General features: G+C 37.4%; 1 protein-coding gene and 1 long non-coding RNA gene across 2 annotated transcripts in view; one reads left to right on the top strand and one right to left on the bottom strand.

Annotated features, from left to right (window-relative positions):
* fat2 (FAT atypical cadherin 2) overlaps nucleotides 1-13,988 on the top strand; it is a 57,928-nt gene that overhangs the window by 31,363 nt on the left and 12,577 nt on the right. The window contains exons 13-19 of the mRNA XM_015349847.2: nucleotides 2,403-2,636; nucleotides 4,729-5,118; nucleotides 7,911-8,125; nucleotides 8,861-8,998; nucleotides 9,754-9,897; nucleotides 11,384-11,581; nucleotides 12,505-13,303. Coding sequence (XP_015205333.2) covers nucleotides 2,403-2,636; nucleotides 4,729-5,118; nucleotides 7,911-8,125; nucleotides 8,861-8,998; nucleotides 9,754-9,897; nucleotides 11,384-11,581; nucleotides 12,505-13,303 — 2,118 coding nt within the window. The remainder of the gene's footprint in view (nucleotides 1-2,402; nucleotides 2,637-4,728; nucleotides 5,119-7,910; nucleotides 8,126-8,860; nucleotides 8,999-9,753; nucleotides 9,898-11,383; nucleotides 11,582-12,504; nucleotides 13,304-13,988) is intronic.
* LOC107077704 (uncharacterized) overlaps nucleotides 8,900-13,988 on the bottom strand; it is a 47,955-nt gene continuing 42,866 nt past the window's right edge. The window contains exons 2-4 of the long non-coding RNA XR_001478702.2: nucleotides 11,371-11,477; nucleotides 10,848-10,933; nucleotides 8,900-8,983 (exon numbers count right to left, since the gene is read on the bottom strand). This is a non-coding gene — a long non-coding RNA (uncharacterized lncRNA). The remainder of the gene's footprint in view (nucleotides 8,984-10,847; nucleotides 10,934-11,370; nucleotides 11,478-13,988) is intronic.

Genomic DNA, 13,988 nt, shown 5'->3' with positions numbered 1-13,988 from the left:
ACACAATGAAAGCTGTATCCTGCTGAGAAAGGTCTTTATGTTTTGGATTTCTCTTCTTGTTTTCACATTTTGATTCACAAGTATTTCCTGTCTCATCAATCATGCTTTATTATTGTAGATCATATCTCCCTTTCACAACTTTATATGTTGTCCAAAGCTATGGATCCCCACATTTATGCTAGGGTTATTTTATTTTTAAACTTGTTCAATCATTAGAACAATAGATTAACAGGGTATCTTAATGTTTTGCTTTGAGTACAATTAGGAGAAATTCCATAATTGTTTAAATTGCTTATATTAATAATATTGCACACTATCTGCCATTTATTGTAGTATTTCTGTTACGGCTAAAAGTGACCACACAAATGCACGAAAAATGAATCTGTGTTGCTAAATCCCACTTGCAGTTAGTTCTGTTTTTTTAGTAATGAGCGCCAGAATGATGAGTTGCACAACCGATTAGCTAATTTTTGACGTGTTTAAACATGTTAATTGTTGGACTACATTATCAGTGCTTGTGAGAAAGTGCAATGCCAGCTGAGTACAAACTTTTCTGAATAGAATCAAAACATTATTTTAAATAAAATTGTTACATGTATTTAAGAAACATTAAATTGCATTGAGGGCAACACAGTGGCACAGGGGTTAGCATTACTGCTCCAGCCCTGGGTTAAATTCCTGAGATCTGTGTGAAGTCCATATGTTCTCCCTGTGCTTGTGTGGGTTTCCTCCAGGTGCTCTGATTTCCTCCCACAGCCCAAAGACATGCAGGTAGGTTAATTAGCTTGTGGGAAAATGGGCCCTGGTATCAGTGTGTGCATATTTGTAGCAAAGAGGAGTTAAGTGCCATGTGTACTTGTACTTTGGAATTCTTATTTACGCTGATCTTTCAGGACAAGCACAGTACAACAGACACCACCACACAATGTAGACAGTACATTACAAAATGTTAGATATTAAATAGTAATAACCAGAACAATTAATACATTGCAGAAAACAATCATGTGGTAGTGAATAAAACGGTAGTCCAAGTGAAAAGAGCAGAGTACAGAGGTGCATTGAGTTCTGAGGCACTGCGCAGTTACTGTAGCTGCTAAGGATGCACACTCCCCTAGTGTAGAAGCTGTTCTCAAGCCTTGTGTCTGTGTGTGCATTGTGATGGACAAGCATCTCGTCCAGAGAGGTGTATCCTGCCCTTGGCCCCTCATTTGCAGAGATAGGCTCTTGCCCCCCTGAGATCCTGTATTGGCTAAAGCAGTTAGAAAATGGCAGATGGATAAATTGCACTGAATCATCACTGTGCTGCTGACCACATTCTTTGAAGAGACCATGGCCTATATCGCCTGCACTTTGAAACGATCTGTTTGGTCTTAAATGTTTCCATCATTCGGCAGGAACAGTTTTAACCAATCATTTCTCAACTTTAACCTTTTTTTTCTGTCCAGTCAGATAACAATAAAACAACAACAATAAAAACAGTGTGTGATGGCATTTGGTATGAAACACGTGATTTATTGTTGTGTTTAACAGCATAAATTCATGAAACTTTGGGGTAAATGTTTAAGAGAAGGTGATTGATTACTCACATCTATTAATTTCATCAGCACCCCTTTATTTCCATTCCTACAAAACATTGGAAATAGCGGCAATTCAAATGAATCATCATACCGTACATTGGAGCCTTAATTCCAAGTTACTTATTTTTAGATTCTACAGTGTCGAATATATACAGAACCTGCTGTATTTTTGTAGAACAATAGCTATGCAGATATATCCTGCTGGGAAGCATAAGTAATCTCTCAAGACCCACTGGTGGATCATCACTTTTAAAGAGATAATAGTTATCAGGATAGTTCTGACACTTGTGTGGTATTTTTGTATCATAATGTACCCCAGAGTGGTCAGAGTGGTACAGATCAGCATTCCCCTAAATGACATGTTGTAGCTGTTGGACTCAAGAGGCCCCACTTGCTCCTACTGCTACCTACTGTTCCACCAACATCACATTGAGGAGCAACCTGATTTTTTTAGAGGTCTCCCATTCCAGTATGAACCAGACCTATCTTCTGAGAATTGGGCCTGGCTTGTACCAGGTTATTAACTCATTAAAAATCCCATGACATACTATATAGACACAAACAGAAGCAAGGCTACCCCCCCATGCTTAATTTATTGTTATATATTGTTTTTAAACTGTACTTGTACAGTACCTATAGCTTGTATATGCATTGAACACTGGTTCATTCAGGCTTTGAGACCTCTATTGCATTAAGTAATTTGATTAAAAGTGTTAAATTCCAAATACTTTTTGTTTAGCCATTGAACAAAATAAGGGAGCATGACTTTAATAATGCGGACTCGATTGAAATATTTTTGATGACATCTGTTCATGTGTGTTGCAGGAGAGCTATTCACGTTAGCCGTTCTGGATCGCGAGCAGCAGATGGAGTATGATTTGGTGGTAAAAGCCACGGATGGGGGTGGACGGTCTTGCCAGGCTGATATAATGTTGATGATCCAGGATATGAATGACAACGCCCCCAGATTCTCCAGCGATCACTATGTCGTAACTGTTTTTGATAACACGACAGTGAAAACCCCCATCGCCGTTGTCTATGCTAAAGACCCAGACACTGGTGAGTCCTTGTTCACTTCAGCTTAAAACAGTCCTTTTTGTTTGTGTTCCAAGTAAAGTGAGCGCTAGGCTGATACCACTGGCATTGTGCTTTGCATTATATAATGAAGAGCACTGCCAACGTGTTTTTTCCTATCACACATCCTCTACAATGAAAGGGAACAATTTTTTAAGTTAAATTCTATTCTATTCTATTCTATTTCTTTGGATTGCAAAGTTTGGTTCTAATTATGCAAACATATTAAGTACCATTGGAATGGAATATAATCAGTTATTTTTTAAGTGGCAAATGTTTTCATACTTGTGGTTCAAAAAATATTTTATGTTAAAATGAAGCTGCTGCTTTTTTTTACTTTTCACAAATGTCTTTTTCAAACCACAGATGCGCTCACAGTCTCATTCAGTAGTCTAAAGTACAAAGTCAGGAAATGGGCTGGTCTAGCAATCTAATATCGTCTCAAAAATCTGTTCACTGCTTCTGAAATATTTAAATAATTCTGCTTTCTGCTGGTGGCTCATGCGTAGGTGTTTTCTGTATCATCATAAAAAACAAGTGTTTCATGAAGGAACATTATTTAGGCGGAGTGTGGCTGCACCTACAAATGTGCTGCAACTTGTTGGAACTTTCATTTTCCCTCTTTTTAATTTCTTCTGATTTCACTAAATGTTGTTGTGCTTTTCCCTACGAACAACATTAAATAGCACAGAAACTGCTTTGTGTGGCACAGCTGGCTTAGGTATTTTCTTCTCTAAGGAGTGCAGTATATTTTAGTGTTCACTCAAGAGCAAATTGCAAGATTTCACGTCATCTTTACATGTGCACAGTTTCAAAAAGAATTTACAGGTTAGGAAACCATTTAACCTTGATGTTACCAGATATTTACAGAGTGTACACAAACTGCCTACTTTCTCATACATGAAATTAGTATTTCATGAAATACTAATTTCAAAGCACGTAACTAGAACCCAGTAATGCACAGTCACTTAATTACAATTGTATGCTTCCTGCTCCTGTAATTAAAATGATAGGCATTATTACCTTAATGTCATAAATTACCACGCAGAGGAGATAATCATATGCTGCCTATGAATTAATACATTTCATGAACAGCAGTGCAGTGGTCAGCTGTGCTGCCTCGCAGCACTGGGGGCCATGGGCTCAACATTGGACCTGGGGTGCTGTCTGTGTGAGTTTACATGTTCTCATGTTCACATGGGTTTCATCTGGATGCTGCTGTTTCCTCCCACACTCCAAAACCATACTGATATGAAAATTGGCCCTAGGTCTGAGTTTGTGCATATTTGTGACCTTGGGCCTGTTGCTTGCCAGGATAGGCTCCAGTTCCCCTATGACCCTAACTTGGAGGAAGCAGTAAGAAAATGGATGGATGAAATACAGGTTAAGGGAAAGATGAGCATGTAGTTATATCTTCTTTGCAAGTTTAAACCTTCTAATATTATTGCCAAATGCAATGCATTGATGTGTGTGTGAACAACTCTGGAATTAGTCATAATTCTTTATGTTAACATGTACTAAAACATTACAGAATGAGATAATGATATTCTGCAGTCAATGGCAGAAATACAACATGACCTGACCAACTTTGTGATCCTCATTCATAGACTATAGGGAATAAGGGTTGTTTTCTCTTTTCACATACATGCAATTGTACTGTATAGTGGCACTGCAGGGAAGATGTAGTACAAGGATTTACAATTCTGAAAGGAACGGCCAAAACCAACCCTAGATAAGGGCTCACCATGGGCCAAATGGAAACGGAGAAGGAGTGCATTTCAAACTGAAATGGGGAGGAAAATCTTTACACAGATGTCGTTGAAGCTGATTCACTGGTACCCTTCAGGAAATGGCTGGATAAGATCCTTAAGATAACAGCAGCAAGTGATCAACAAAGAATGAACAACCACTTCTTTGTAAGCTTCCTAATGGACAGTATAGACATTAGGTTTCTACTTAGCTTCTTATGTCCTTAAAGAGCGCATGTGTTGAAAGTTCATTTTTGTATTTTTTTACATTTCTTCTGGAAGCAACAAACCACATTTTTCTGTTTTACCATTTTATTTTTATCTTTCAGGCATCAATTCTGAGGTGGTTTACTCTCTCATCGACTCTGATAGCCAGTACTTTTCACTGGATGAATTCTCAGGGATCATCCGTCTTGAAGCACCTCTGACTGATGAATCAAAATCCCCATTTGAGATGAAGGTCCAAGCAACCGACCGGGGGCTGCCCCGCCATCTGTTTTCTGTTGCCACGGTCACCGTCAACGTGGTGGACTTAAGTGATTACATACCCGTCTTTCTGAATACCGAGTATGTCGCTGAGATCCCAGAATCCACTGCTCTTGGCACAGAAGTGCTGAGTGTCTCAGCGCTGGCAAAAGATGGAGATCAGAACGCAGACATTGTTTATAGCATCATTTCAGGCAATGAGCGCGGGAAATTCTCCATGGATTCAAAAACTGGTAAGGCTGGTCACAACTCAGCTTTAATTTATTTTGACTATTAGAGTGGAACTAAATATGGTCTCAGAAGGAATGAATGTTTTTGAGACAACTAGAAATTATTCATTTTAATTGTTTGAACCTTGTAGTGTCAAGTTCAGGTCCCTGAATAAGAGCCATAAGAGATGGTTATTCCTTTGCCCTGTGTACACCTGAACAATGTAGGACAGATCTATTCACTCAGTGGTTAAAGCTTTTAAATTAAAAAAAGTTTAAAATTAGCTATGCCCACAATCACTTTATGTGGTTTGTCTGTTCGGGGGCCAACAATCATACATCCGTGACCTGTTTTTCAATTGTGTAGCTCTTTTATTAACAATACTTCTTCTGTTTTATGAGAGGCAGTATTATGCTGTGCATTACAAAGAGCTTTATTTAGGAGTGAATCAAATAATCAGTGCATCATTGCCCTCTTCCTTATATAAACATTTTAAAATCACTACATAACATGTAAAGACTTGAAAGTATTACTAGAAAATGAAATAAATGAACAAATGTATTCATTGTGATTGTACCTATTGCATCAGTGCGTATTTAACTTATTGGCTTTTTATTCTACCTTATAGAGGTCCCACGTCTCTTGAGGGTTCTGTTTTCAAATCTGGCTTTGATCTTTTCTTCTGGGAGGGTTCTGAATTGAGCTGAAGAGTTGAACAGTTTACTTTGAAAGAGTTAAATGTTTGGTACAGCAAAATGCAAAGTGTAATTTCAGATCCTGCAGGGAATACGAGTGAATTGCTGTTGTTGGTGGTGGTAGTAAAGTAAGTAGTTGTGGCAGTAGCAGCAATGTTAGTATTAGCACTAGAAATAAAGTGAGCTACGTAAAGAAAGCACAGCTGAATCTCTTTTCCTTCCCCTACTTGTCACACTTTGACATCAGCATAGTACCCACCTGTATGAGTAACATAAGAGTAGTTTTAGCTACTTGAGGAAGATTGCTTTGATCATATTTTATCTGTTCATGGTATAATATAGCCAGCATGACACCTTTATAGAGGTGAAATATGATTCTTAGTAATAACACTCATAGTTGTACACAACCATAAAGACATAGCAAATACATAATGTTTTCATGATAATACTTTATCTGTCACTGCAGAGTTCAAAGCATGTGTTGGGGCTGGGCTTGGGCTGGGATTAGACCTCAGGTTAAATAACACACTTTATTTCATATAGCACCTTGATGTGTCAGGATGACATTAAGAGGCTTATAGAATGCTGCTCAATGTTGTAGTTGCAATTGTTTTAAATTATTTTCAATTTAACAAATTTGAAGGCTTTCCACAGCAGTGATGGATATGGTTACAGCCTGACACAACTTGTTTTTAAATTGGAAACAACAACTGTACTGTTTGTCATCTTTTTTACTTGCAGAAGTCTTTACTTACTTTAGAAAAATGTAAACTGGAGCACAAGCATGAAAGCTCCAACATCTCCTGTTACATGAATATACATTAACAGGATTAAAATGAGTAGTTGAATCTTTTTGATCAAAGGCCGAGACATTTTTTAAGAGAGTTTTTTGAAGTGGTTTTAGAAATAAAAATAAGTTTGTTTCCTTCTGGATAGTTTAAAGTGTAAAATTTCTTCAATGAGGGAAATATCTGTATATACTGTATAATAGTCAAAGGACAGATATGACTAATATTACTAAACTAAAACAAAAAGTACATTAATCTTGGAAACATCTGTAATTAATTTTTTTAAAAAACATTTTTTTAATTCTTGCTATCTCTGCCACTTTTTACTTCTTAAAACCTGGAATGTTGCATGGAGGAATGAATAGGTTTTGTTTTTTTATGGACAACATTGTTTTATTTTAACGAAGTGTAGATTTGAGACTGGCTGGCAGCCCAGAACCATACACAGACCACTATACATAGTGATCTCAGCAACTGAAAAAAACACCAGTAAGGGTATCAAACAATACCCTTATTACACACACCTAGAATTTAGTGGTGTCTTTTTTCTTGCCCGTTCTGTTGTATTTGTCTGCAGTATTTAACAACATAATGCCAGATGACTAAACAACATTTGAGAAGGTGTTTAGTTAATAAATCTGGGAGTGACAGAATGTGATTTTCATTCAAATTACTTTAACACTCAAGTATATGAATGCCATGGGAAATCTGTGCAAGAACTATAGCAGCCTTCTTTGATGTTAAACCTCTTGAGATGCAATTGTTTAATAATTTGTATATGGAGAAAGTATGTTGCATGAATACAATAGTAATAATTCTGTAATTCCTTTATGTTGCTAATTATAGTTGGCCACTTTGATATTGCATAATCAAATATGTACTGTATTGGCTAAACAAGGGATCAGTTGTATCCAGAACTAAAGAGTATTTAGGAGTGTACCTGCTATGGGCATGATTCATCCTATCATCATATTCCAACCTGAGAATATAATATAAGAATATAAAGCTGTCTTTGCCAGTGTATTCTGCTTCCTACTTCTGAAACAAATCCATAATAAGCCAACCGTGTGTCACATTTCCAAAAAAAGGAAAAAACAAAAAAAATATTTGGATAAATATTTGGATGCATTTAGTCAAATGATATGGTCAAATAAAGTAGTGCTTTTGTACAATGAAACTAATAACACAAATTTCCATTTTGAATTAATCTTTGTCAGATCCTAAAGCAGAGTTTCTTTTTAATTTACTTCTGAATTATAGTGAAGTAGTTATTTCCATGCACAAGCAAGTCGATTTCACAGTGTACCTTTAATAATTTGTGCTTTGTCGTAGGTGATTTGTATGTGAATGGATCCCTGGACTTTGAACAATGCCAGGAATATTACCTCTCGGTTGAAGGTATGAGAGGAAAGTCTTCCTCTCTCAGTGATATCACCACGGTGATCATTAATATCACTGATATCAATGACAACCCGCCAATCTTCAGCCATGGTGATTATAGTGCCGAGGTACCTGAAGATATTGCCCTGGGAGAAACTGTTACCCAGGTATGCTTTTTGTGCTTCACAAAAAATTAAACTCAGTCTTTGGTAAGCAAATAGCAATAATAATGTAATGAAAATAAATAATAGGAACCAAGTCATAAAATTGATGTCTAAAGGTTTGTGCATTTGTATTTACCCAAAACTAATTATAACATAACAGGTTCTGGTTTAGATAACATGTCAGTTGTTGTAAATTAAATTTATATTCTTCAAGTGATGAAGTGTCCAGCGCTTGAGTGTAGACTCCAGCATTGCAGAACTTTAAAGAGAACAGAGGCACACAAACGGACCCGGTTAACTGTACAAGCTGGCTAGAAACTTCCATTCAAACAACCACCTCCTGTTCAAAACCCCGCTAATGAAATGCTCTGTCATTTTTTTTTTGCATACAGCATTTTTAGTTGTTAGATGAATTAAAGAAAAAAGAAACATTAAAGAAGAAGAGAACACTGTTTCAAGCACATCAGTTCAGAGAAAGATAATATAACTGATTCCTGCCATTATATTTGTTTTGCACTTTAGCATCCCTGTAACTTCACATTTTGTGTTACAAACTGCTGATAGAACAGGTCAAACGTATTTCTGGTACAAAGCTATAGTGCAAGACCTTTTCTAAAATATAAAAAATATTTTAAACAACAACAATACTTAGTAGTAGGACTATAGTAGCAAGATGTCACGAGAATTAGACTCGTTCTCTTTGTTCACTCAGCTGGCAATTCTGTGCTCTTCTTCAAGGTTTCAGCTGATGACCTTGATGGGCCCCTGAACAACCGCATCCAATACTCAATCGTTAGCGGCGATCCATGGCAGCAGTTCAGCATGGACCCAGCCAGCGGGGAGATCCGGGTCATCCGGCACCTGGATCGGGAGGAGGTGAGGTCAAGAAACACTGAGGATCTCCACCATTCAGCCATTTTACCCCTCTTATATGTCTTGTGCTGTGTAGAAGGACACGTATTCTACTGTGCAATGTCCTATTGTCCTACTTTCTTGCTTCAAATCTTCTGTGGCATTACACGGAGGGGTGTTCTGTGTGGAGGCGAGCCCTGGATTAAGGGCGACACGTAGCTGTAACAAGAACAGCTGTCCTGATTAATTAATGACGAGCCTCAGCCCTTTTAGACACACTGAGCGCCTCCCCGGAGGGAGGCGCAGGCCCCCACAAGGGGAGAACCTTCCAGGGCCAGTCCTGGAGGCGATTGTAACGCGAGCGTTAGGCCGTCATTTCTTCTTCCATTTTCTTTTCTTTTTTTTTTCACTTGTCCGGCTGTATATCTTCCACCGGGTCAGGCTAAACTTTTCCTCCACTGTCCCTATCCAGGGCTCTGCTTGCACACTGAACACACCCCCGCATAATGACACACTTCTTTAACCTTTAGTGTCTAGTATGAAAATGAAGACTTTTTAAAATGTTAATGGTCAATTTAAATATTAATATAATTATATAATATAATCTTTTAGATTTTACAAAATACATTGCAGGTAAATTAAATGTATGTAATCAGGCTTCAGTGGGGTTTAAAACAATTTAAAACCCAGTTTCTAATTTTATCAATTTGGCACACAGACCTAACAAACTGCAGTTGCACGCTGACAGATTTGTTTTTGGTTTTATTTTTTCCCTACAGATCACCCATTATTCTCTGACAGTTCTTGCTGCAGACAGTGGAGAACCTCCACTGTCTAGTGCTGTCCAGGTGACCGTGAAGGTCTCTGATGTCAATGACAATCCTCCTGTGTTCTCCCAACTCAACCACAGCCTGGCTATTCAGGTAACAAAGAGTTATCCATTTGGTGGACACAGGCTTATACTGTCAGAATGTCAGAAGTATGTGTACATTCATAGTTTAAAGGCATACTGCAAGGATTAGTATGAAATAGCCTGAAGAAACCTTGTGATGTAGTATGGTTCCTATTTCATCTTAGTGTTCTTATTTAGCATTTAGCCACTAAGCTCAGAGATCTACAGTTTTTTTCATTAGGTGGATTTCTCTGATGTTTTAAGAGCAAGCCTTTGAAAGACCACATTTACCTCTAGCATAATTCATTATGCATTTCAAGGGTGTTTGTCAAGACTGTGTTGCAATTAACAGGCCTCTGCTGCTTTTTGTTCCATTTACAATTCTCAAACTCAGCTTTCAACTGTATTGATTCAGTTGGAAGAATCAGCAAAACGGTTTAATCACTGAGTCCAAATAGTAGAAATAGAATTGATTGGGGAAAACGTTGCCTGAGGAAACTGTTCTTAGTATTTTTCTTCTGAATTATGGGTTGAGTGTTTTAATTATTTAAACCTTTTCTTTGATTTCTTTTACTAGGAAACATTATTGGGTCTTAAACTGAAATGTTAAGTGGTTAATGAATTATTCAAGCTTTGGTTTCCTTATTAGGCTCTGTGCTTACAGTATGTCTTGTAAATATAGTGGTCACAATAAGCGACACAAGGTGTAAGCATTATCATCATTTTAACTTGAAAAAGAAAAATGGGTTCTAATCAACATGCAGTTCGTGAAACTGCTCAGGTTTCCTATATTACCCCAAAAAGCAATTGCAGACATTGTCAGACATCCATTTATTTTCCTTTTTCAAAGAAATGTCATTTAGCATATACCGAGGCATTTTCATATTTCTCTTATGACACAGACAGTGACTTGTAAAAAACACTTGAGACATGTAAAGCATATTTTTCTCTTCAAAGCAAAGGAAAGCAGTAGTACAGTACTGTATGTAGGTCAGGCATTGAATTTAGGTTTTGTAGGTGTTTTTCTTCAGATTCAGTGAACAGGAGCTTCCTGGGCAAGTGTAAAACTGAACAGAAACACAACAGAAAGTTATCAGCATATAACCTATTAGGTAATTACAAAATATTACAGAAAAGGGGGGTCTCTTTACAATTATCCCACAAGTGACATATAAAAGTTAATGTTTAGCTATGGTCAGCAGTGAGGAGTTGTGGTCATGGTACTGGGCTAAATGAAAGGTTACAGTATGCTGACTCTGCTGTTGTTTCATTTAGGTCGTTTTTTTTCCACATGAATTATTCCCATAAAATGCCCAGCTGTATAAATGGGTACAAATATAGGTTGCTTCAAATAAAAGTGTCAGCCAAAAAATTAATTAGTGATTACAACAGAACAACACTGTAATTTCACAAAAATAAGAGGCAGAACTTATCAGACCCTAGAATGTGCTTGAAGAGAAAAGGTTGAACGTTACATTTGCAATTTTTTACTAAAGTACTTAACTGTTAATTGGCAGGAAGGTGATCCAGTTGGCAGCAGCATTTTGCAACTAGTGGTGACTGACAGAGACACACAGCAAAACGGGCCTCCATTCTCCTTTCGAATTGTGTCTGGGAATGAAGGAAAGCATTTTCAAGTTGACCAAGGTGGACGGGTCTCAACTGCTAGTATCCTGAGGAAGAAACTTCGAGAGATGTACCTCCTGGAAGTTCAGGTAAGAAAGTGGCATGGGAAGAGAAACCTTTTTTTCCACTCTTCCACTTCATTACATTAAAAACTGTAAATCAGCTGAATCAAATAGAAAGTTCTGTATTTATTTCTCATGGTTATATTGAATGTTTTAGATAAGAGTTCATTTTAATAAGTAAATTATACTGAGTTGTCATTAATCTCTATCTTTTGTGCCTTCTAAAGATAATATGTCATTAAGATTTATATCAATATTTAATTCAATTTATTATACTGAATATTATATTCCAATTCTATATTGAAATTCCCATGAAAATATTTCTAAAAACACTTGCATAAATTCCACAATCTAAAGAATGTTTTCTAGAATTAACCATTGCAAACTTCAAAAGGTGCATGTGAATGCCAAGTAAATGGCATGCTTATCACATGTCAAAAACTAGCAATTTATTAAAAGCCACACTGTGATTCATTCTCTGCACTTCTCATGCATGATAGCCTGGATCCTGGAGAATCAATGAATAAATAAGCAGAATTCTCAGAAGGATAAATTAGGGTGGAAATGGTGTTTTAAATGCTAGGTAGGAAAACAAAAAAGTATTTTTTCAATTTCTTTTGGAGATGTGTGTTTTCCAAAAGCAATCACTATCTGTAATCAAAAATATTTTAACTGTCAACAAGGAAGAACTCATACTTACACAGTCTTTTACTATTTCTAACACCGGAGTGGACATATTAGCATATGACTTACTTTCTTTTGTTTTCAGTAAAGTTAGTACTGTTTTGGCTTTTCTACCTTTGTTATGTCATACCTCACAATTAGAACTAAAAATTACCGCCTTATTGTTTATGTAAACAACGAAAATTAACTCAGTTAATCCTTCAGTTATGCGTATAAACGTATATGTGAGTTTCAATTGTAACTCGATTTTCCTTGTACCTCCGCAGGTGACAGACAGTGGCTACCCTCCACTTTCCTCTACATGTCTGATAAAACTTAGCGTCACTGAACAGAGCAAATACCCTCCCTCTGCTGTGCCGCTGGAGGTCTTTATAACCACAGTGGACAAGGTATTTGTGGGCAGTGTTATTGGAAACATCCACGCAGCTGACCGAGATCTCCATGATGTCCTCTCCTATAAATTGATTTCAGAATCGGCAATCAAGAAGCGCTTTGAGGTCGACACTGCGAATGGAAAAATCACAGTAAAAGATGTCTTGGAACCGGGACAGTACATACTGAATGTGACCATCTCTGATGGGAAGTTCACTACCCGGACTGCAGTTCAAGTTCATGTCTGGGGTGCCACTCAGCAGGTCCTGGATCAGGGGATCACACTCCGCCTCGATCAGATGACGCCAGAGGCGTTTATTAGAGACCACTGGTGGAACCTGCAGCACTTTCTGGGGGACATGTTCAACATTCAAAGCAAGAGGATCCACGTTGCCAGTCTCCAGCATGATCAAAACTCTGAATTCCTGGACGTGCTCCTGGTCTGGAGACAGCATGGTAGCTTGTCACCCTTGTCCAGAGAGAAGCTCTCGAGTATAGTCCAAGGCATTAAGGATTCTCTCGGTATCAGTATAATGGAGGTCAATCATGGTTCTTGCATGGAACCTGGGTGCCCATCACGAGATTGTAAGTCCACTGTCCGCATGTCTAAGGAGACCAACTCGACCTACACGACAGAAAGCACAAGCTTCATAACCCCTCAGCACTCATGGGAGATAGTGTGCTCATGTAATGGTATGGGAATTTTTTTTTTGTGCAATCCCAGTTTACCTGCAGGATGATAGACATATTGAGGAAAGGGAGCATGTGTACTGTACTTTAAAAAAAAATGTTTTCACAATATCAGCTGCCACAATTTGGTAGTTCCAACTACAAATACAGGAAATGGCAAATAATAGACGTAAAGGTCTTTTGACTTTGACTTGTTGTTTAATGTTATATGTAAAATTGAGTGGGGATTTTGTGTTTCTATCAGCATCTTTGGGTGTTAGCAAAGTGTTTATTATTCATTGTTTATTATCACACATCGTTACTAAAATTTTGAAATCATGATTTATAACTTGTTGTTGTAGGAGTACAAGTAACGATCATAGCACTTGAATATTTCCAGGGACTTTTGTATCCTGAAGTAGTAAATTAAGATACTCTGTGACTGAGCAATTACCCTAAGTGGAGATGAGGTCACATTCCAGATACTAATATAGAAAAAGGCAAAAAACAGTTAAATGCTACATATAGAAAGGAATCAGAGTGCAGAATGTAAAACATTAAGCTCATAGTACCAGATATAATAGTATAAATCGTAATGACTTGATAGACTTGTTTCAAAGGTGACGTTGCCACTGTTACAACTCCTAGAGTCCATTAAACCATTGATTGTAATTGTACTAGTTAACGTCAAGTACAGTAGTGTTATTTC

The sequence above is a fragment of the Lepisosteus oculatus genome, chromosome 11 (genome assembly GCF_040954835.1).
Source record: "Lepisosteus oculatus isolate fLepOcu1 chromosome 11, fLepOcu1.hap2, whole genome shotgun sequence".
Classification (NCBI taxonomy): Eukaryota; Metazoa; Chordata; class Actinopteri; order Semionotiformes; family Lepisosteidae; genus Lepisosteus; species Lepisosteus oculatus.
This window is presented reverse-complemented; position numbering and strand designations above follow the sequence as displayed.